General features: G+C 39.5%; 1 protein-coding gene across 1 annotated transcript; it reads left to right on the top strand.

Moving 5' to 3' along the window:
• Positions 1-15909: 15909 nt before the first annotated feature.
• LOC142524723 (cytochrome b-c1 complex subunit Rieske-4, mitochondrial-like) lies at positions 15910-18572 on the top strand. The gene is made up of 2 exons (XM_075628805.1): positions 15910-16179; positions 17710-18572. Exons 1-2 carry the CDS (start codon positions 16005-16007, stop codon positions 18351-18353), a joined length of 819 nt encoding a protein of 272 aa, XP_075484920.1. The 5' UTR covers positions 15910-16004; the 3' UTR covers positions 18354-18572.
• The last annotated feature ends 4894 nt before the right edge of the window (positions 18573-23466 follow it).

Genomic DNA, 23466 nt, shown 5'->3' with positions numbered 1-23466 from the left:
TTAAGAGGCTAGAAGCACGCACAATCACGTTGCAATATAAACAATACAAGCTGAAACCGTAGGATACAAGGAAAGATAAAGGGCCGTGAGTTTTTGCAAAGGTGTGTGCTTGTTCAAGGGACTCGTTCTTATGCATGGGGCGTAGGGGTGCAACCAGGTCTCGAGGAGGGCTCGTGCTAGACGTGGGTCAGGGTCAGGAAGGGTCCTAGCATGGCTAGGACCCCTGCAGCGCAGCTTTGGAGGAGTCCCATGCAGTAGGGACTCCTCGCACGTGCAGGTAAGGGGCAGTCAAGGGGACGGACGCTCTGCAGCGGGTCTAAGGGCGAGTTTGGTTGTTCATCAGGGTCTTAGAATGATGGGAAGGGGTCGGGCTAGGGGCTTGAGTGATGGGCTCGCTGGTGGCTCGAAGAAAGGAGGGAAACCGTGAGGGATCAAAGTGGACGCAAGGCTGCTGTCTTGTGCAGATGGGTTGGTGCTCGCGTCTAGGGCTTGGGGACGTGGGCTAGGTTAGGTCCTTAGGGTCCTAAGAGGGGGCAAGATGGTCTGGGCAGGGGCTGGTGCGGTTTGGGAGGCTGCTGGCTCGAGGGAAACTTGGATGCGTGAGGAGACCACCTGCGCGTAAGATGCTGCTGGCATGAGGGTGGTTCGCTGCTTGATTCCAGGACATGGGTTGGTCTGGGCTTGGTCTGGACGTGGGCTAGGGAAGGTTAGGGTCATGAGGGGTCAAGTGGTTAAGGGTTGGAGGTGTCCTAGTTGGCTAGGAGTCCTAAGATAGGCTAGAAGGCACTCACACACACATGTACAGATTTTGGGTCAAGTTTCAGGAAGGTTTTGAGCGGGCTAGGGCTTGTCTTACGGGCTGGGCGTGCATAGTAGGGTCCCTAGGTGGGTTGGCTAAGTTTTGGCTCAAGGTGGCTCGGGCGTGGCTCGAGTAAATTAGGAGATGGCTCGATGCAATCGATAAGGTGTCAAAACGAGAAATTAAAAGGTTAAAATTGAATCCATGGGTCCACGGGGGTGGCTCATGACTTGGGGTAGAATAAATCATAAAAATGTTATGTTTAAAATTTGGGATCAAAATAACGAGTTTTGGATTTATTCGGAATTTAATCGCTGCACGAAACGCTAATTAACGAGTTAATTGAAACGCCTAGTTTTAAGCTTTATAAAATTCTGAAAAATTGTATTTAAGCTTAAATAATTATTATATGTCTAAATTTTTAATTTGGGAATTTTATATTAAGGTTTGGTTTAATTCGAGATTAAAACGCAGTAATACGTCTTATTTAAAGATTAATTTAAAAGTCCTCGATTTAAGCTAAATAAAAATATGGGAAAATTCATGTAGGCTTAAATAATTATTTGGGACATGTTAGGGTCAATGAATTCAAGAGAAAGTCAAAGTCGAGGAATTTTACGTCTAGGGGTAAAACGGTCTTTTTACACCGGAAAATTAGTAAAGGTCATGGCAGTGCCCTGAATGCTGTTTTATGTGCTCATATGATTATTTTCTATAGTTATGGATGTTTATGGAATTTTTTTTATGTTACAATTATATTTTATATGTTTTGAGGGTAAAATGTCATTTTAAATGTTTATGAAATGTTAATGATTAAATTATGATTTTTAAATGTCTAAGGGATTTTTATGATTTAAGGAAGATATTTAAAAGACATGTTGTATGCTTGGTTTGAAAAACAAAATGTTATGTTATGCATGATTTTTATAAAGTGGTGAGAATATAAATGTTGAAGGAAGTGAAGTGATTGTGACTAATTCGTTAATGATGGCGATGTCTTGAGGGTGATGGTCCTAGTGGGAGCCCGACGATCGTGTTTCCATTATTACGAATATGAGGTTATGAGGTTTGAGGTAAGAATGGGAATATCGTGAGGGGAGAAGGCCCCAGAGGGAGCCCATTTATGGGAGAAGGCCCCAGATGGAGCCCCGACGATCGTATTTCTATTCGATCATGATAGGCCAGGGCCCAGTTGACCGGTGAGAGTGTTGCTGGTGTCCCCCGCCGCCCAGTACTGTGGTTTTATGTAGATGGATCCATCGTCATGTCATGTCATGTCAGGAAAGTTACAATTAACGATCTGAATTCAACAAAGGAAAAAGAAAAAAGAGGAAATGTTCATGATTATGTTTAAGGTTTTATGTCATGTCATGTTGAGGAAAAGAAAATTCATGTTTGCATGTTATGAAAATGTTTATGATAAATTTTTATACATCATCAAAATGTTTACAAAAATGTTTATGTTTATGCATCTTCATGAAAACGATATTTTAAGTACAAATATTTTTCACCGTTATATGCTGACTGTATTACGTATTACTCGTTATAAAGATTATGGTGTATTGAGTCTTTAGACTCACTAGGTGTGATGGATGTAGGTGGTATTGACGGATGACTTGATGAGTGATTTGACTAGACTGAAGGCGCACACAACCCGAGGACCAGCACTTCTACATTTTCCGCATTATGCTTTATGATTTAAGTTAAAGATTTTTAAGATTATTTATTTATGCATTTGAGAGATTTTTGAGAGGTTTAGTATGAGCTATTCTTTTCAAATTATTGCTTTTTAGGTTTGGTAAAATGTTTGACGATTTTATGCTTTAAAATATTTTCCTTTGGATTTTTAAATAGCAGTTGGATGGTTATTTTTAAAATGATGTCAAAAATATTTTATGGTTCGGCCAATGCGAAGTGAGGTTTAAAAAAAAATTTCTAGTACTTTTAAAGCAATAAAAAGGGCAGGACGTTTCAGTATCTTTGGCACAGAGGTCGATCTCGGCCAACTAATCACTGCCTCAACCTTGCTAGGATCCACAGATATACCGTCCCCGGATATAATATGACCCAGAAATACAACATGTCTTAACCAGAATTCACATTTCGACAGTTTGGCATACAATTTCTCGGTCCTCAGAATTTTCAACACAGTTCTCAAATGCTCAGCATGATCAATCTTATTCTTCGAATATATCAAAATATCATCAATAAATATAATCATGAAATCATCGAGATATCTTTGAAATACACGGTTCATCAATCCTATAAATACAACTAGAGCATTTGTTAAACCAAACGGCATGACAATAAACTCATAATGGCCATACCTGGTTCGGAACGCTGTCTTCGATATATCAAAATCTCTGACTCTCAGCTGATGGTATCCAGATCTCAGATCGATCTTGGAATATACAGAAGAGCCCTCCAATTGATCAAATAAATCATCGATACGAGGCAAAGGATATTTGTTCTTTACCATAGCCTTGTTCAGTTGCCGGTAGTCAATGCAAAGTCTCATTGAACCGTCCTTCTTTCTCACAAACAGTACTGGAGCACCCCAAGGAGAAACACTCGGTCTGATGTAACCCTTGGCCAGTAAATCTTCCAACTGATCTTTCAACTCTTTCAATTCTATCGGTGCCATTCGGTATGGAGCTCTAGAAATCGGAACTGTACCTGGTACCAATTCAATGCTGAAATCTATCCCTCGAATCGAAGGCAAACCCAGAATCTCATCTGGGAAGACATCAACAAACTAACAGACCACTGGAAAATCAGCCAATGATGGGCTCGATTTCAGTACGTCAACTGAATACACAAGGAATCCCTCTGCCCATTTCTGTAACAATCGAGTCATAGATAACGCCGATATCAAAGGAATTCTAGCTCTACAAACCTTACCGTAAAATTTTCATTCATCAGCCATATCAGGTCTGAATTTCACCATCTTATGGAAACAATCAACGGTAGCTCTGTAATTGGTCAGCATATCAATACCGATAATACAATCAAAATCAGATAACCCAATTACGATACAATCTAACTGATATGAATCTAGCCAGCCACTATGCATTCCAAGAACCAATCCCGAGAGGACGATTGAAGATGTTGAATTTTGCCCTTCATTCAACCAATGAAAGCTTGGAAATAAGGCTCGAGGGGTTCGGGTTGCATCACCATCAAGTAGAAGAGCTTGGGGAACATGGACACCATAATGGAAGTGTTTGGAATGTAATTCAAGTGCTAAAAGATCATGAGGACAGCAGCACGCGCGCACCCGCACCAGAAACGGCGCAACCGCACGCGCAGCAGCAGCACTAGGCACGCCACCGCGCCACAAGTGGCGCAGCCGCGTGCCCATGCACACGCCCCTGCGCATAAACACGCGCGTTCGCGCGCTCCGGGCTGGATTGTGCGCGCCATAGCGCGAGATCACGCGCTACCGCGCGACCTTCCGTGTAGAATTTGTTCACAACTTTCTTTATGACTTTTTACACGACTTTTTGCATGTTTTATTGTTTATATAATGCATTGTAAGGACCATGAACGAAATAATTAAATGATATATCAAAATTCTTGAGATTTCTCTCAAATTTACAAGGCAAAAGCTTTGTCTTCAAAATCAAATCAAACTTATCAAAGATTGCATCTTTGTGGCGTTTGTCGATTGTTTTTCGCACGGATTGTGAAAACGAGTTCTTTGAAGGTTCGTATGAAATTCGATTGTTATCATCGTTGATATTTGTTGCTAAGTGTTAATCGCTTAGAGGTGAATATCACAAATCTTTGCTTGTTTCAAAAGATCAGGACAACACAATCGATCCTTGTTCGATATTGAATTGAGGGCGCGATTCTAATAATCGTGTTTGCTTTCATTCGTACGAGGATTCTCGTCACTAACTCAATCTCATGCTCGTCATACTGTAGCATACAATGTTTCACAGACTTCACTGATATCAAACATGTCCCCAAAGGAGAAGAGACAGACACTACAGCAGATAAAGACTCAACAGGCAATGCATGACTCAATGCAAATCGTTCAGATATAAATGTATGAGAAGCACCCGTATCTATCAATACATAAGCAGGGTAACAACATAAAGTACAGTTCCTCTGTCAAAGCAAATACTCTGGCCTGCTGTCTAGGAGGATGACTAACTGTCTGGCTTCCTCCTGGCCTCTACTGTGACGGAGTAGTAGTCGATGATGGCTGGAAAGAATGAACAGCTGATGATCGTCTATCAATCTGAGCCACTGATCCAGTTGATTCTGCTCCCTGGGATCCCTGGGAACCTCTCTGTGGACAGACTCTGGCAAAGTGTCCCTGCTGTCTGCAAATACGGCAACTACCAATCACTCCCTGGCATTGCTCGGTCGGATGTCTCCCTCCGCAAGTTCTGCAATAAGCCCCGGTATAACTCTGGCTCTTTTGGGAACCACTGGAGCTAGAAGAACTGCTGCCAGACTTCTTAAATTGTTTTCCTCTGGCTTTCAGAAAATCTTTCTTTCCATCACTGCTGCCACTCTCAAATCTGGGAGGGGGTTGTTGTGGCCTCGGTACTGGAGGAACATAAGAAGCTCCTTTCTGTCTCATCAGATCAGCTTCATCTCCTTTAGCTCTGTTCAGGGCATCAGCAAAATTATTCGGTCGCCCAGTGTTTATGTGAGGCCCGGGGCCGAAGAGGGCGGGGGGTGATCGCCGGTGCCATCAGTTGCACGGACAATGAGCGGCTCCTGGCAGGCTTCTAGGTGAAGGGAACATGAATGAACCGAACCCACACGGGAATGAGAGGGATTCCGAGACTGTTCAATGTAATGGACTGTACAGTTGAAGAGGGCTTAAAAGATTTGATTTGTACTACTCATATCACGAAGGTGCATCTTCTTTTCGGTAGCTCATCACATAAGAACTCCAAAGTTAAGCGTGCTTGACTTGGGGCAATTTTGGGATGGGTGACCTCCTGGGAAGTTTCCCAGGGTGCGTGTGAGTGAGGACATAAAGCACGCTGGAAAGACTCGTCTTGATACAGTGAGGACAGTCGTCGAATCTGGGGCGTTACAAGTGGTATCAGAGCCGACCTCTCTTAGTACGGTGTGGTTCGGGGACGAACCAAGCGGAAGCTGGTGGGCATGTGAGGCCCGGGGCCGAAGAGGGCGGGGGGTGATCGCCGGTGCCATCAGTTGCACGGACAATGAGCGGCTCCTGGCAGGCTTCTAGGTGAAGGGAACATGAATGAACCGAACCCACACGGGAATGAGAGGGATTCCGAGACTGTTCAATGTAATGGACTGTACAGTTGAAGAGGGCTTAAAAGATTTGATTTGTACTCTACTCATATCACGAAGGTGCATCTTCTTTTCGGTAACTCATCACATAAGAACTCCAAAGTTAAGCGTGCTTGACTTAGGGCAATTTTGGGATGGGTGACCTCCTGGGAAGTTTCCCAGGGTGCGTGTGAGTGAGGACATAAGCACGCTGGAAAGACTCGTCTTGATACAGTGAGGACAGTCGTCGAATCTGGGGCGTTACAGTTTACCAATGTAAAAATCTCAGGATTCAAGACTCGTCTTGATACAGTGAGGACAGTCGTCGAATCTGGGGCGTTACAAGTGGTATCAGAGCCGACCTCTCTTAGTACGGTGTGGTTCGGGGACGAACCAAGCGGAAGCTGGTGGGCATGTGAGGCCCGGGGCCGAAGAGGGCGGGGGGTGATCGCCGGTGCCATCAGTTGCACGGACAATGAGCGGCTCCTGGCAGGCTTCTAGGTGAAGGGAACATGAATGAACCGAACCCACACGGGAATGAGAGGGATTCCGAGACTGTTCAATGTAATGGACTGTACAGTTGAAGAGGGCTTAAAAGATTTGATTTGTACTACTCATATCACGAAGGTGCATCTTCTTTTCGGTAGCTCATCACATAAGAACTCCAAAGTTAAGCGTGCTTGACTTGGGGCAATTTTGGGATGGGTGACCTCCTGGGAAGTTTCCCAGGGTGCGTGTGAGTGAGGACATAAGCACGCTGGAAAGACTCGTCTTGATACAGTGAGGACAGTCGTCGAATCTGGGGCGTTACAGTTTACCAATGTAAAAATCTCAGGATTCAATCCATTGATGAATTTGATCAGCAACAGCCTCGTCATTCTCACCAACGTGCGGAGCAAAACGCAATAAAGTAGAGAACTTGGCCACATACTTCTCTATGTTCAACTGACCCTGTCTCAGATTGGCAAACTCTGCCCCTTTTTCTTTCACGACACTGGGAAAAATCTCTGATAAAACTCAGTTTTAAAGACATTCCAAGTGATATCCGTACCTCGATGCTCCAATGATCACCTTGTCGTGATCGACCTGTTCTTTGCAACGTCATGCAACTGGTGCCCAATCAATCGGACTCGGCGCTCATCTATGTAATCCAAGGAATCAAACAGCATCTCAATATCATCTAACCAACACTCACAGTCAACAGAAGTCTCTGTTCCTTTCAGGGTTGGCGGTTTGAACGACTGAAACCTCTTCAGTAACGTTTCCACCGGAGTTGCTGTCACATCCATCGGATTAGCTGAAGTACTACCCTGTTCTGGTATTCTTCGAGGAGGCATATCTGATTACCAAAAGGGTTAGCACCCAAATACACAAACCTGTTTCAGTCCTCCTCCGATCATCTTACTGCTGATCAAGAATTGGTTCTGATTCATTCTCAATAATGCATGTTTCCAATCAAATCAGATAGTCAGGTAAACATGCATTTCAAAGCAGTAAAACATGCTAGCAATCAAAAGCAGGGAAAGAAACATCATTTTACCCCGCTCACTAGCTCCTATCTCAGTATAAGGAACCTACTGCTCTGATACTACCTGCTGTGGGGACCCGGACGCTAATTCGGTTCTTAATCATCTTTGAGAATAATTGAAGCAATTAAGATAAACATGGTCTAAATTTTTTTTTTAAAATACAAGTGCGGAAACGTAATGTAATAAATCTCTTATACATATAAAAGTAAAGTACATGTCTTGTACTCAATACATTAAAATCAAACTAGGGTTCAACTACTATATATCAAGTGCTGAAGCCTATCTACTTCTGATCCGGATCTCCACGCTAACTTTTCTTCTCTCATCCTCTTCTTGACCCTGATCATGTCCCATCTGTTGTCATGCACACATACAAACACGACAACAGCCGGATAACTCGGGTGAGAATATAATCCCAGTATAAACAATGTAAATATGCAATCAAATAAAAACATATATAAAAGCATATAACAGTTATCAATAACATGTATCAAATCCGAAAACATGAATGATGTAAAACTGTAAATAAACTCATGAATCGTCATCTCAGACTCGACTCATCTCTAATCTAGGGATCCCAGTTCCTGGACATTGTCTCATATATCGAATCTCAGCGATAGGAATAAATCAACTCCTAAGCAAACATCGATATAAACCAAACATCCATTGTCTTGGCATATCCGCCACAGACTTGGCATATCCTGCCAATGACTAGGCATCTCCGCCCATGACTCAATATATGCTTTGCTATAAATCAATAGAATAAGCATCTCAATCTCAGACATTGCAACATATCGAGGCAATGACAATTAAGTATGTGATTTTGGGAAACTCAAGTTAAATCAAACTCGAGTTGTACAATCCCGGATCAACATTGATTTATACCTCTTGTCGATCTGATGAAGTCTTGAAGTCGCCGATATCACTACTCAATCTAGCAATGACAATCGAATATACTGTATAAATATACAACTCAACTCGAGACATCTCTGTCTTATCAAATTCTGACGGCATAACAGTACAATTTCGATATATCCCGGTAATACAAAATCAGTATATAACAATCCACAACTCATAATCAGTAACAATACAAATCTGATATCAAATCTCAATCAAATTCATTCTGAAAATCACAACAATTTCGTACAGTATCTGTTCCTCAATTCGGTTTCGATTATACGATGTCTACTATGTCAAGAACACTATATATGAATAATATCTGATTCCTTCAACATCATATTTTCAAATCATAACAGAATATAATAAAACTTACGTCCAGTTGTAGTTCTCGTCGATAAGAACACGGTACTGCAGTCGGATTGAAATTCAGACGGACGGATCTTCTGTAATTTGAATTCTAGTATCAAGAATCCAAGCTTTCCTCTCTGGACCTTTTTCTTGTTTCCTCTAAATTCTGATGGAATAAGGACTTGTTATACATATATATCATGCATGTGAAGGCTAGGTGGCTCGATCTATAAGCTGCACGTCTCGCGCATATGCGGGACCTACCTCGGCGCATATGCGCGAGACACTATGTCTCGGCGCGTAACATCACGGTAGCTCTCGCATATGCGCGCCCTCGCTCGACGCATATACGCGAGGTCCTTTGCAACTCTCTGCCATACTCGCGCATATTCGTGGGTCCATGTCGCGCATATGCGCCCTGTCCGATCGCGCATATGCGCGAGGGGTTCAGTCCTCGCACATAATTCGTGTCTTCGCTCGTCTTTCTCGGTCTGATCCGTTCTGTCTATAATCACATCAATTTATCAACAAATCATTTCAGATTACAATAATCAAAATCTCGGGCGTTACAATCAATCCTTGTGATTGATAGGTACATTTATAAACACCCTATGTATGACATTTTGTGTTTATTGTTATTTGCTACACATATTGTGAGGTGCTCCGTTTTTTTTGTTTTCTTGTTGAAAAACATTTTTACAAAACTTCCGTTGCACAACCGGGCACCTTAACCGATCCTCTTTCACAAGAGTCGTCAAAAGAGTTATGGTGATAAGAGGAGAAAAGATCTTGAGTTTTCCGTAGGTGACCACATTTTTGTAAAGATAGCACCTATGAAGGATGTTATGAAGTTTGGGAAGATAGGCAAGCTCAGTCCGAGATTTATTGGACCGTTCGAGATACTTGACAGGGTTGGGACGCTAAATTATCGTGTAGCCCTACCGCCGAATCTGGCCGGGGATACACAACGTGTTCCATGTCTCGTTGCTGATGAAGTATATAGAAAATCCTTCGATTGTTTTGAGTTTTGAACCATTACAGTTGGCTCTAGATCTATCGTACAAAGAAAGATCTGTCCAAAATCTAGATAGACAGGAACGGACACTCTGGAACAAAGTGACCAAGTTGATCAAAGTCCGGTGGTTGAACCAATCAGTAGAAGAGGCTACTTGAGAGGCTGAGGCAGATATGAGGAATCGCTACCCGGAACTATTTGGTAAGACTTAATTTCGAGGACGAAATTTATTTAAGTGGGGGAGGAATTTTAGAGCCCAAAATCAGTACACGTAAAACACATTTATTTATTTAATTGTTAAATTATTTATTTAAATTTAAAGTAATTTTAGCGGTTCATGATTTATGAATTTGCATTATTTTTAAATTATTTATGTTTATGTGATGCACGTTAAAATATTTTCTTGAGCTTCATGTTTCAGGCGATTATTCGATGCGGTATCGAGGAAGATAGATCGACGACGATTTTTGCGATTTTAAAATGTGGTAATTTATTTTAAGTCAGGAATGGGATATTTTAAATGATTTATTTAGTTTCTAAGCATTTTAAAGCCTAATTTATTTATTAGATAATTTTAAGATTTTAAACTCTTAAAGTGTATCAATGGTATATTTTATTTTATTTAGGGGATTTTGTGAAAGTTGGTGTGGACTAACCATTAATTAACATTTTTAATTATGAATTAAGCAATTTTCCTTCCTCTAATTATTTAAAACTCTCGCGCGCACACACTCTTACACACACACACCATCAGTTTTTCATTTACACATACATCCTTGCAATTTCATTTCCTTTGTTTAGAAAAGTTAGGGTTCTTAGAGCAAGCAGCAACTTCCCCCTCCCTCTTCACTTTTCCAGCAATTATCGTCCACTTTTCTTCAAGAAAATCGTGCCACGTTCGTCTTGGATCGACCCTCACATCATTTCTCCCGCTTCGGTATCGTCGTATCAAGAGTTTTAAAGAACAAAGACATGTATATTCTATTTTTTCTGCATCGATCTCGTCATATTATATGTTGAGATGTTTATTATGCGTGAAAATCAATGTATGTTGTGAAAACGTTTGAGCAAAACGTTTGAAATGATTTTTAGACCCAAATTTTAAGACCTAAAAATGTGTTTGTTGTCATTTCAATTACTGCGAAAATTCGATCGATTTTTTGGAAACTTTTTCAACATATAAACTTAGTACTTTTTGATATCTTCGATTTGACAGTAAATTCGTAATTTTTGGGCAAGAAACGAGTGAGTTATGATTATTTTCGTGAGACTGCTCAAACTGTGCTTTTCTGAAAATGAGTTCTTGACCTATTATTGAGTTTCTTTGGTTGCAGGGTTCGTTGGGAATCATTGAGTGGTCATTGCTGCCTTTAGGAGTGTCGAGTGGGGTGATCATATGAATTTTGGTGTGTTGTTTCAGGGTAGTAAGGGTGAGGATGCATTAGAAGTCATAGGAAAGCTTGTGTTCAGATTTTGGGTTGAAATCGCGCAGGACTAGTGCTACAGCGCTGCACCAGGGGCACTAAAGCGTGCTGGCTCGCACCAGGCAGCGCCGCAGCGCTGCAGAGTAGCGCCTGGTGCCTAAACGCTGCTCTGTAGTGCCTAGGCGCTGGTTCAGGTATTTTTCATGCTTCTAATTTAGGTGTTGTTACTTCCTTTGAGTACTATTACGTCGTTATATCCTAGCATACTAAAAGTTAGTTTAGATGTTACGAAGTTTGATTGGGGAACGTTGAACAATGGTTTAAAGTGAGGTCCGTGTCTTCCATTACTTGGGACATTTCTTACTCTATGTCAAGGTTGTTTCGGGGTTCGAATCATGGGTTAGTATGTTGATTGAACGAGGTAAAGTCCTGAGTGTTTTAGAACTTCATAAGTCAATTATTACCTCGGGTGGTGAGCATGACTATTACGTCTAAGTTATGGAAATTAAGTTTAACGTACCGAATTTTGAACTACATGAAATTTGCGGAAAAATAAAAATTTTCTTACATAAGAAATAAACTCTCAAATTTTGATTTAAAATAAACTGTTAATCCAAAAATCATTGCAATAAAAAGATCGTAAATAAAGTTTGCTAAAACACTTGTTTAAACATCGTAACCCAAAACATGAAATCAGTGTAATAAAGTTTGTCGTGCGTGAAATCTTAAAAACATTGGGCGGTCCTCGGGTTTAGCCTTCCACTCAGTTCAAGCCAGCTCAATGGTCCGCACCCCTCATCTCCTCAAAGTCATCCTCACCTGTATCGATCAAGTCTAGTGAGTCTAAAGACTCAACATGTATAAACTGGACATAACAAGCATTACGTATTAAAACCACATACAATCTTTAAAATAGAGCGTGCATACTTGAAACATGAATATGCGTGTAAAAGCTTGAACTTACATACATAACATAGACGTGTCATAACGTGAAACTTTTCTGAAACATGCTTGCAACATACATACTTGAACATACATGAACTTCATCGTTTTGCGTAGAGATATGTTTCAAAGCAAGTGACCCATATATAAAACGCCTGATCAGACTAAACCACAGTACTGGGCTGACAGGGAAGATTCACTGCCACATACATGAGATCCCTGTTCATGCTTTAACGGGTGGATTGGTCCCTGGTCATGCTTTACAACTTTCCAATTCTGATCTAAACCCGGTCATGTTTTATCGGGGTGTATTGGTCCCTGGTCATGCTTTACCGCTTTCCAATCACATATATAATTTGGTCACAAGACATTTAGCATACCTCAAAAACTTGAAATATTTTTTTTTTGCACGTCGAACATACTTACTTACTTGGCGTTGAGGGATTCGTTGGATCTCGCTTGGGGCCACTGCTGCACATGCTAATATGAGTTCAAACCCTTATCTTACATGGCTTAGACGTAGGTACTTGTACTCAACACCGAAGTAAATAAATGGCTTATGACATTCTAGATCACTCGGGACTTGACCTCGTTTAATCATCGTACTACACCATGACATCGAACCCCGAACAATCTCTAAAATGATGTGTGAACATTTCCCAACAATAAAAGACATGAACTCACTATTTGAACTTGAAAATAAGTTGAAACCAAACCTTCTTACAGCTGGAGCCGTGCTCGGGCGGTAACATATTACCGCTCGAGCGCCAGGTATTCTGGAAGCCTACCCTCGGATAGAAAGAGTGGCGCTCGGGCGGTAAAACATTACCGCTCGGGCGCCGAGTCTTCTGGACTCCGCAACTTAGAAACTTATTTCTCCAAATTCGATTACACATACAGTGAACAACGCCTCAAGACTCATCGTAGGACACTATGGCACTGACTCAACTCAACAAAACGTCCCAAATGACGACGCACACCAAACAAGCAACAAATCCGCAAACACGACATTTTGACACCAAAACCATTCCTACGACTTCTAATTCAACCCGGTGCCTAATGACACGAAACAAAACACCAACAATCATCCCAACATCATTCTCGATATACCTAAACGCAACAACGATCACCCGTCGATCCACAACGAAGCCTGCAACAATAAAACTTCAAGAACGCGTCAAGAACGCATTTTCAGAAAATCGCAATTTGAGCAGTCCTACGAAAATGATCATAACTCATTCATTTCTTATCCAAATATTTCAAATTTACTGTCAAATCGAAGGTATCAAAAATTTCTACGTTTTATATGTTAAAAGTTTTTCCAAAAATTCGACCGAAAAGTCGCAATATTTAAATTGACAGCAAACTTCGAGTTTTGAGATCCAAAAATGTTTCAAAAGTGATCCTATCATTTTTGCTCAAACTTTTACATAACTTACACATGGTTTTCATAAAATAAACATCAAAATTATTATTATGACAAGATCGATGTAGAAATGAAAAAATATAAATGCCTTTTTATGATTTGAAATACCGAAACGACGATACCGAAGCGAGAACGGCGTGAGGATTGATCCGGGACGAACGTGGCACGATTTTCTTGCAACAAAACTTTCGAAAACTTGCTGGAAAATGAAGGGAGAGGGGCGGCTGCTCTTTATTTTAAAACCCTAGGTTTTCTCATCAAAAAGATGAATTGGAATGGGAGGAAATATGTGTGTGTGCAAATTGTATATGCGACGTGTGTAAAAACATGTAAGTATGTGTGAGTGTGTGTAACGTGTGTGTGTGTGATTAATTAGGGGTAATTAGGTTGCTTAATGATAAATAAAAATGTTAGTTAAAATTTAATCCCCTCTACTCATACAAAATCCCCTAACTAACAAAATAAAATGCACAATGACTAAATTTTAAAAGTTTTAAAATCTTAAAATCACCTAATAAATTAATTAGGCTTTTAAAATGCTAAAAATAAATAAATCGTTTAAAATGTCTCAATCCTAACTTAAAATAAAATACCGCATTAAAATTGCCAAAAATCGTCGTCGGTCTCTTTTCCTCGATCCCGCATCGAATAATCGCCTGAAACATGAAACTCAAAAAAACATTTAACGTGCATCACATAAACATAAATAATTAAAATAATGCGATTTAAATAGATCATGCATCGCTATAAATCATTTTAAACTTAAATAATTTAACAATTAAATAAATGCATGAGTTTTACGTGTACTGAATTTTGGGCTCTACATTAAGTTCATGAAAGTATGTTAGTATGTGCAGCAGTGGCCCCCAAGCGAGATACAATGAATCCCTCAACGCCATGTAAGTATGTTCGACGTGAAAAAGAAATTACTTTTGTCTATTATGTATACTAAATGTCTCGTGATCAATTATGAATGTGTTTGGAAGTCGGTGAACGTAGCCGAGGACCTCTCCACCCCGATAAAGCATGATCGGGTTTAGATCAGGACTGGAAAGCGGTAAAGCATGACCAGGGACCAATTCACCCGGTAAAGCATGATCGGGGATTTCATGTATGTGGTAATGGACATCCCTACCAGCCCAGTACTATGGTTTAGTCCGATAAGGCTCATTTATGTATGGATCACTTGCTTTGAAACATATCTCTACGCAAAATGATGAAGTTTATGCATGTTCAAGTATGTATGATGCTAGTATTTTTATGAAAAGTTTTATGATACGATGACACGTCTATGTTTATGCAAGTACGTTCAAGTTTAAGTATGTACGATGTACTTTAAAGATGCATGTGGTTTTATTAGGTATTACTTGTTATCTCCAGTTTATAAATGTTGAGTATTTAGACTCACTAGACTTTATCGATGCAAGTGAGGACGAGTATGAGGAGACGAGGGGTGGGGACCAATGAGTCGGCTTGGACTGCGCAGGAGGCTAAACCTGAGTACCGCCTATGTTTTAAGATTTTTATGCATGTTGATTCAAATACTCTGATTTTCACGAGATTTTTTACGTTGTTTAAACGTTTACCTTTTTGCAAACTTTGATTGTAATTGTTTTGCTTCAAATATTTTTAGACGATCAGTTTATTTTATCGCAATTTGATAGATTATTATTTATTTAAGAAAATTTTATTTTTCCATAAATTTCAAATAGTTTAAAAAGTACGATACGTTACACGTGCTCACGACCAAGGTGTTAAGTTGCAACCCAAAATTCAATTTAGGTCGAGATGTGTGTGCTTGTGTCCAAATCGATGATAGGGAACTGGTCGAACAACAAATCAACAAATTGATCTATAACACCGTAATCGAATTTATGAGTTGAGCTTGACCCAACCAAAAATTTAGAGTTAAAATTCAAAATAATAATTTGATTTCTTACCAACACGTGATTCTCTCGTTGAATTCTTTTAATACCAATATCTTGTAGATTCATTGTTACAATCTACAGCGAGAAACCAAATAAATTTGAAATGATGCGAAGAAAGATATGAGAATAACGAAAGATAACAAGAAATCAGAAAAATTAGGAAGGAGTTGAGTGAAATGTGAGTTGGGTTGGGTAGTGTTAGATCGGATTAAGGCCGGTAAATTTTTTATTTAATTTAATTTTAAATTTTATAATATATAAAATTAAAATGTTAAAAAAATTAAATTTTAAATAAAAAATAAAAAAAATTACATCTCACCCCTTTGTTTTAATAAACACTTCCCGATTTCACCATTTTCCCAATCCAAGTCGATAGAAATTTATCTGAATTTGCAGAAGAGAGGACGAGGAATCCCCATTAATCTAAGATGTTGAGAGTAGCCGGGCGGAGGCTGTCGTCTCTCTCATGGCTATATGGTCGGACTTCGTCGGCCGCCTGCTCGGCCCGGAACCCTCCCGCCGCCTTCCATCTATCTTCTGATGACCACGCTACATTAATTTCCTCGCCTCCTCGTACCAATTCATATCTGGATCAAATCAGAGGTTCGGTGCTGCCCTTTATGGTTTCGTTTTGTATTTGTATTTTCCTCGTTTTACTGGACGATTACGTGATATAGTTGATAAAGTTGAAATATTGGGTTAGTCTTAACTTTTTACGAATGGTAGAAATGAGCTTTCTTTGCAAGATCTGACATTACCTTTTTCAGATTGTGATTTTGGTTGTGTTATGACTCTTTTGTTTCCAACCTTGTGGACTTTTTGAGTAATGTTGACCTTTCAGTGTTTATTTATTTAATAATTGAGTGGCGGAGGTATTGTTTGATGTGGGCGTCTCCTGATAGACACGAGTTTTGAAGATGCTGGATATGATTTTGATTTTGAAAATTTTCGCCTTTACTTCATCGGGATGACAAAAAAATTATATTGAATGAGTTTCTTCTCTGCCGATTTGGGGTTTTAGGCTCTATATACGCCTTTTGACGATACTTCTCAACTTGTTTCTCCCAATTGTGAGGTTGGTACGAATATTTGTTCTTATAACCCACTGCGTATTATTTACCATACAACAGTTTCTGTACGAGTGTGAGTCACTGACATTATTACTTGTGAGGAATTGGTTTTATAGCAATTATTTTATTACTTGTGAGGAATTGGTTTTATAGCAATTATTTTTTAAGGACAATAATTCTTCCAAAAGGTCCATACCATCAACTTACCCTGTTTTGTGGAGTAGACTACTTGAATATTTTCTAGCCTTTCCTTGAGATATTCTCGAAGTTCTATATTCCGATGCAATCTGTGGACCAGGAGTGCTGTTTTAAAAATTTATATGTCAAGGTGTTAAGCTTTCGCGTTTTACTGATGAGGACTGAGTGGGAAAACATGGCTTGAATTTGAAATGTACGTGTGTATGTTGGAGATGTGTCCATTGAAGAGTGTTTGTTTGGGTGCATGATGCTGTTTCTTCGTGATTGTATTGAGGCCTGAATTTTATTTTAAGGCTAAAATAGAAGAGAGAGTAGGATCGAGTGTCTATGTGTGATGAGCTTTCTTACAGTTTCTGCAGCTACATCAGATTCAAAATTAACCAGTCTCCTGCTTTTCTACTTGGTTGCATTATGCTATCTTTTTCAAAGAAAAAGTTAGCTGTACTTTTTTTTTCAGACATTTCATTTGGCTGTGTTCTTGCAACATCTTGTCCAAGTCGGACGCTGTCATTTGATCAGTTTGGTATTCTTTTCTCTTCGTTTCACTGTTCCACTTCTCGAAGTCAATTTCCTTTATAAATGTGATACAAATGTCTGATCTGAAGATAATCAGGTGTTTGATTATTTGTATTTGCTCCATTATGTTGTGAGATGCAACTATGTTCCTATCTAAATATTGTTTATTTTTTATCATCGTAAATATGACAATGTGTTAAATCTGTACAATTGTGTGCTTCTAATCATTAATGTTAGCTCCTATTCTTAACTCAAATTTTTTGAAGTTTTTTGGTGATTTTGTTCAGTTCTACAAGTTAGGTGCCTAACAGATTTCAATGATATATGAACCTTGATGAAATTTCTCCAGGATTTTCATCTGGTGCCCTTGCGCCTGAACAGGAGATTGGTATGATTCCAGATCTTCCAGCTACAGTGTTTGCAATCAAGAATCCCAGTTCAAAGATCGTGTATGATGAGCAAAACCATGAGCGGTATCCACCTGGTGATCCCAGTAAACGTGCATTTGCATACTTTGTTTTGACTGGTGGCAGGTTTGTGTATGCATCACTTGCCCGTCTCCTGGTCCTTAAATTTGTTTTGAGCATGTCTGCGAGTAAAGATGTCCTTGCTCTTGCTTCACTTGAGGTGGATCTATCCAACATTGAACCTGGGGCAACTGTTACTGTGAAGTGGCGTGGGAAGCCAGTTTTCATTAGGCGTCGAACTGAAGATGACATCAATTTGGCTAACAGTGTTGATGTTGCATCTCTTCGTGATCCACAAGAGGATTCTGAGAGGGTCAAGAACCCAGAATGGCTTGTGGTGGTTGGGGTGTGTACCCATCTGGGGTGCATTCCCTTGCCGAATGCTGGTGACTTTGGTGGTTGGTTTTGCCCTTGCCATGGATCCCACTATGACATCTCAGGCAGGATTCGCAAAGGACCTGCACCATTCAACCTAGAGATTCCCTCTTATAGCTTCTTGGATGAAAACAAGCTATTGGTTGGGTGAGAATTTGCTTTGATAGGAACGTAATACAACAATCAAATATGGGACCAACTCTCTGTTTGTTATCAGCTGTGACGTGGTTTGGCTTAAATTTTGTATTGGCTGAACTGAGCAGCGTGTCTCGAATAATGCCGTGGCTACTAGTCATTGTTATCCTTTTAAAGATCTTGTTTCAAGATCACATCGAGTTTTCAATGACATTGCTGCTACAATTACTTTGGTAAGTATGACATTATTGTTTTGGTCGAAGAATGGAGTAACAATAATTATTTCGTGTATTATTTTCATTATATTTTTATATGGTGGATTGTTTATGTTGTCACCAATAAATTTCTAGTCGTAGAACTTGAACGAGTACATATAATCTAATACCCTAGATAACCAAAATTGTCAGTGTGCTAGTTTTGCAATCAAACATCAACATTATTTTTTAGATGAATCAACAAGAATCTTACAATTCAATAAATCTGAAAAGTCCACTATTCTTTCGTCTTAAAAATATATCAGAAATTTTTTTTTCTATTCTATTCATTCGTTCGAATCCATACTTATATATAAACATTTTTAAAAATATTTTTGTACCATTTAAAAATAAATCAACAAACTATTATTTGAAAATCTAAAAAAAAATAATTCGAAACACAAAATCATAAATCGTCAACCAAACTTAACTTTAACATTTTCAAAAATAACTTAACTCTAACATCATCATAAATGTCGTAAAATATATAACGTAAACTTAAATCAGAAACTTAATTTAAATATGGAAAACTAGCGATAGTCATCTGGTTGTGTGCACTTTCAGCCCAGCAAGATCAACCATCAAGTCCCTTCTTAATATCAACATCATGCTCATCTGCACCAATCATACCCAGTGAGTCTATTGACTCAGCAAACCTGAATCATGATAACAAGTAATACATATACAATCACATGCAACAATGAAAATACTTTTACTTAAAATAACATTTCATGAACACACATAAATATACACTTTTTTCTTTCATCATAAACATTTTCCTTTTCATCATATACGTATATGTTTCCCTTTTCATTGAATTTGGATCGTTAATTGTGACTTTATTTCAGCTGAAGGTCGATGAATCCATCTACGTATAACCACGGTAGTGGGTGACATGGACATCAGCGACACTCTCACCCGTCAACTGAGCCTTGACTTTACATATCTTCATGTAATCATAATTATCATATCCATCGTATTAGTCACAATCACTTCACCTCCTTCAATTTTTCATTTTTCACCACTTATAAAAATTCAAGTACATAATAATCATTTTTTTAAACCAAACATGCAGCTTGTCTTTTGACATTAATGTTTCATCATTAAATTTCATAAACATTTAAAATAAGCACATTATCATTATTTGAGAGCATTCATGGCATTGCTAGGACGTCTATCTTTTTTAGGTATAAAATGATCGTTTTACCCCTAGACTTAGAATTCCTCGACTTTGTCTTTTTCTTACTTTCATTGACTCTAGATCATCTCAAATAATTATTTAAGCTTAAATTAAATTTCTGACATTTTTATTTAGCTTAAATTCGAGGCTTTCAATTTAATTTCTTATTTATTAATTCATAAGGCGTTTGAATACTGGATTAATTCAAACTTTAATATTTTAATCCCAAATTTTAAACATAGACTTTTTATACCTAAATTACCCTCTTGAACCATTACTCGACCCCCGTGGGCCATGGCTCGACCCCTTAACCCTTTACTTCGAAAAACTTAACCCTAGCTTGCTTCCCCTCACTCGAACCATTCCCGAGCCACATTGAGCCAACCCCTGACCAGACCACCTAGGGACCCTATGGACCAGCCCTGACCCCTTGAGCTTGCCCCAAGCCCGCTGCAGCCTCCTTCCTGAGAGCGAGTTACTCTATGTGCGCCTAGGATTCCTACGCATCGAGGACTCCTCACCCGAGCCACCACCCAAGCCCATACCCTCATGACCTTCACTGGACCACCTTTAGATCTCGCCTGGACCCCGTGGCCAATCCGTGACTCCCTTACGCATCGCACGGCTCTCGGTTGCATGGGAAGAGTCCCGCCATGCATGGACTCTTCTCCAGCTGTCGCGTTTGAGTCCTATCGTGGCTAGGACTCTTCCTCACACCTGACCACGTCCAGCCTGAGCCTTGGTGATGCAAATGTGGTTGGTCAAGCACCAAAGAAAGCATGGAAGTCGTTGGAGTTACCCGAAGGACCTATAACAAGGGGACGTAGCAAGAAGTTTAAAGAAGCACTTCAAGGATTCATGTTGAATTACCAAGGAGGGATTACAAATTGGGTGTATAAATTAGAGGAGCTGGGTGAACATGGGCACAATGATGGAAGTGTTTGGAATGTAATTCAAGTGCAAAATGACCATGAGGACAGCAGCACACGCGTAGCCGCGCGCATTGGCAAGAACAGCGCGCGCAACCGCGCGCTACAACGCATGATTGCGCGCGACCGCGCGCCCCGGGGCTGGACCAAGGCAGTAGCTAGCGCGCCATCGCGCGTGTTTTCGCGCCACCGCGCATGAATTGGCGCTACCGCGCGCTCCGGGCGGTATGAAGGCAGAATGTAGCGCGCCATGGCGCGAGATCTTGCGCTACCGCGTGTCCTTCCGTGTCAAAATTGTTATCTACTTTTTATTAAGCCTTTTCACACAACTTTTCTCGTATTTTATTGTTTATTTAATGCTTGTAATCACTATGAACGAAACATTATTGAAGGATATGAAAATTGCTTGAGTTTATTCTCAACATTCAAGGCATTTCATTGCTTTGTTATTACCAAAATCAAACTTATCAAAGATTGCATCTTTGTGGTGTTTGTCGATTGTATATCGCTCGGATTGTCAAAACAAGATCTTTGAAGGTTCGTTTGAAATTCAATTGTTATTATCGTTGATATTTGTTGCTAAGTTTTAATCGATTAGAGGTGAATATCACAAATTGTTACTTGTTTCAAAAGATCGGGAAAACATAATCGATTCTTGTTCGTTATTGAATTGAGGGCTCGATTTCAATAATCGTGTTTGCTTTTCATTCGTACGAGTATTCGTATCATTTGGTATCAGAGCTTCTGGTTCTGTTTGATTCAAGTAAGTTATCGTTGTTGTTGTTATTTTCAGATCTGTCTAAAATTTCGTTCCGATCTCCGATCTGTGGTATCCTTTCGTTTCTATTGTCAAATCTTTCTATATAAAAAAAAAATATATAAGAAAAGAAAAACATAAATTTCGTTCTGTTATCAGATCTGTGTTATTCCTTCGTTTCTATTTTCAGATCTGTGTTATCCTTTGTTATGTTTTCAAATCTGTGTTATTCTAGTGTTCTTGGCTTTGTGCAATCCAAGTGAGACAGTTGCAAGTGTTCACAAGTTAAATCTTGTTAGTTTGATAAAAAAAAATATAAAGATTGATCACATCTTTGAGAGAACTATCACATTCGAGTGAAAATATTTGAGTGCGAGTGTTATTTCTTTGGAGTGATTGTGAGAATTTGGGTGAGGAACATCTTTTATTTCTACTAATATTTTCTTGCAGGTACAAAATCTGAAAGTAAAATGGAGAGGGAGGTAGGTGAGAGTTCGAATCAGGGGTTGTCTAAGGTTCAAATGGAGGCGTTATTTGGGCATTTTAGTAGAATGATGAGGGATATGAAGCAGTTGTGGGTGAGGCATTAGTGACTAGACGTATCATGAGTGCCCAAGTCAAAGAAGAGGAGACGAATCAGAGGAAAAACTTGTTCCATATTAGATGTTTTGTCAGTGGCAAAGTTTACAACATTATTATAGATGGAGAGAGTTGTACCAATGTTGCTAGTCTTGAGATGGTGGAAAAATTGAGTTTGCCTACTTTGAAACATCCTCAACCATATAGGCTACAGTGGTTGAATGACTGTGCTGAAGTGAAAGTGAACAAACAAGTTTTGATTGCGTTTTCGATTGGGAAGCATGTTGATGAGGTTTTGTGTGATGTGGTGCCAATGCATGCTTGTCATATTTTGTTAGGGAGACCATGGCAATATGATAGGCAAGTGACACATGATTGGTTTAGAAATAAAGATTTTTTTGTACTCAAGAAAGAACCCATTGTTTTACTTCCTTTGTCCCCAAAGCAAGTGTTGGAGGACCAATTGAAAAAAAAGAAGAGAGATGAGGCCGAAAAAAAGAGTGAATTAAAAAGTGAGATGGCCTTTGAAAACAAAAATGAAATGGCTAAAAGAAAAAGTGAGATAGCCATACAAAAGAAAAATGAGGGAAAAGAAAATCAGAGGAAAGAGGTCAAAAAGAAAACATATATGGCCCAAAAGAGTGAGTTGAAACAATTGTTGCACACACATGATCCACTTGTGTTGATTCTTTACAAAGAGATTCTCTTTAACACAAGTGATATAGTCGGATCCCTTCCGAGCATTATTGTTTCACTTTTGCAGGAATTTGAAGATGTATTTCCGGAGGAGCTACCTCAAGGTCTACCACCATTGAGGGGGATTGAGCACCAAATTGATTTGGTACCCGGAAGTGTATTGCCAAATTGTCCAGCTTATAGGAGCAATCCGGAGGAGACTAAAGAAATTCAGCGGCAGGTAAGTGAGTTGTTAGATAGGGGTTTTGTGCGTGAGTCCATGTCACCCTGTGCTGTACCTATTTTACTTGTTCCTAAGAAAGATGGCTCATGGCGTATGTGTGTAGATTGTAGAGCAATCAATAACATAACCATTAAGTATAGGCATCCCATACCTAGACTAGATGATATGTTAGATGAATTGCATGGTGCTTGTATATTTAGCAAAATTGATTTGAAGAGTGGTTATCATCAAATTAGAATGAGAGAAGGTGATGAAGGGAAAACTGCTTTTAAAACCAAATACATGTTATATGAGTGGATGGTCATGCCCTTTGGCTTAACTAACGCTCCTAGCACCTTTATGAGGTTAATGAATCATGTGTTGCGTGCACACATAGGAAAGTTTGTTGTGGTTTATTTTGATGATATCGTAGTGTATAGCAAAAACTTGGATGAGCATGTTAAGCATTTGAGACTTGTACTGACAACACTTAGGGCTGAAAATTTGTATGCTAACTTAAAGAAATGTGATT

This window comes from Primulina tabacum, chromosome 14, assembly GCF_025594145.1.
Source record: "Primulina tabacum isolate GXHZ01 chromosome 14, ASM2559414v2, whole genome shotgun sequence".
NCBI classification, from domain to species: domain Eukaryota; kingdom Viridiplantae; phylum Streptophyta; class Magnoliopsida; order Lamiales; family Gesneriaceae; genus Primulina; species Primulina tabacum.
Note: the sequence above shows the minus strand (reverse complement) of the source record. Positions and strands in the feature narration are given on the sequence as shown.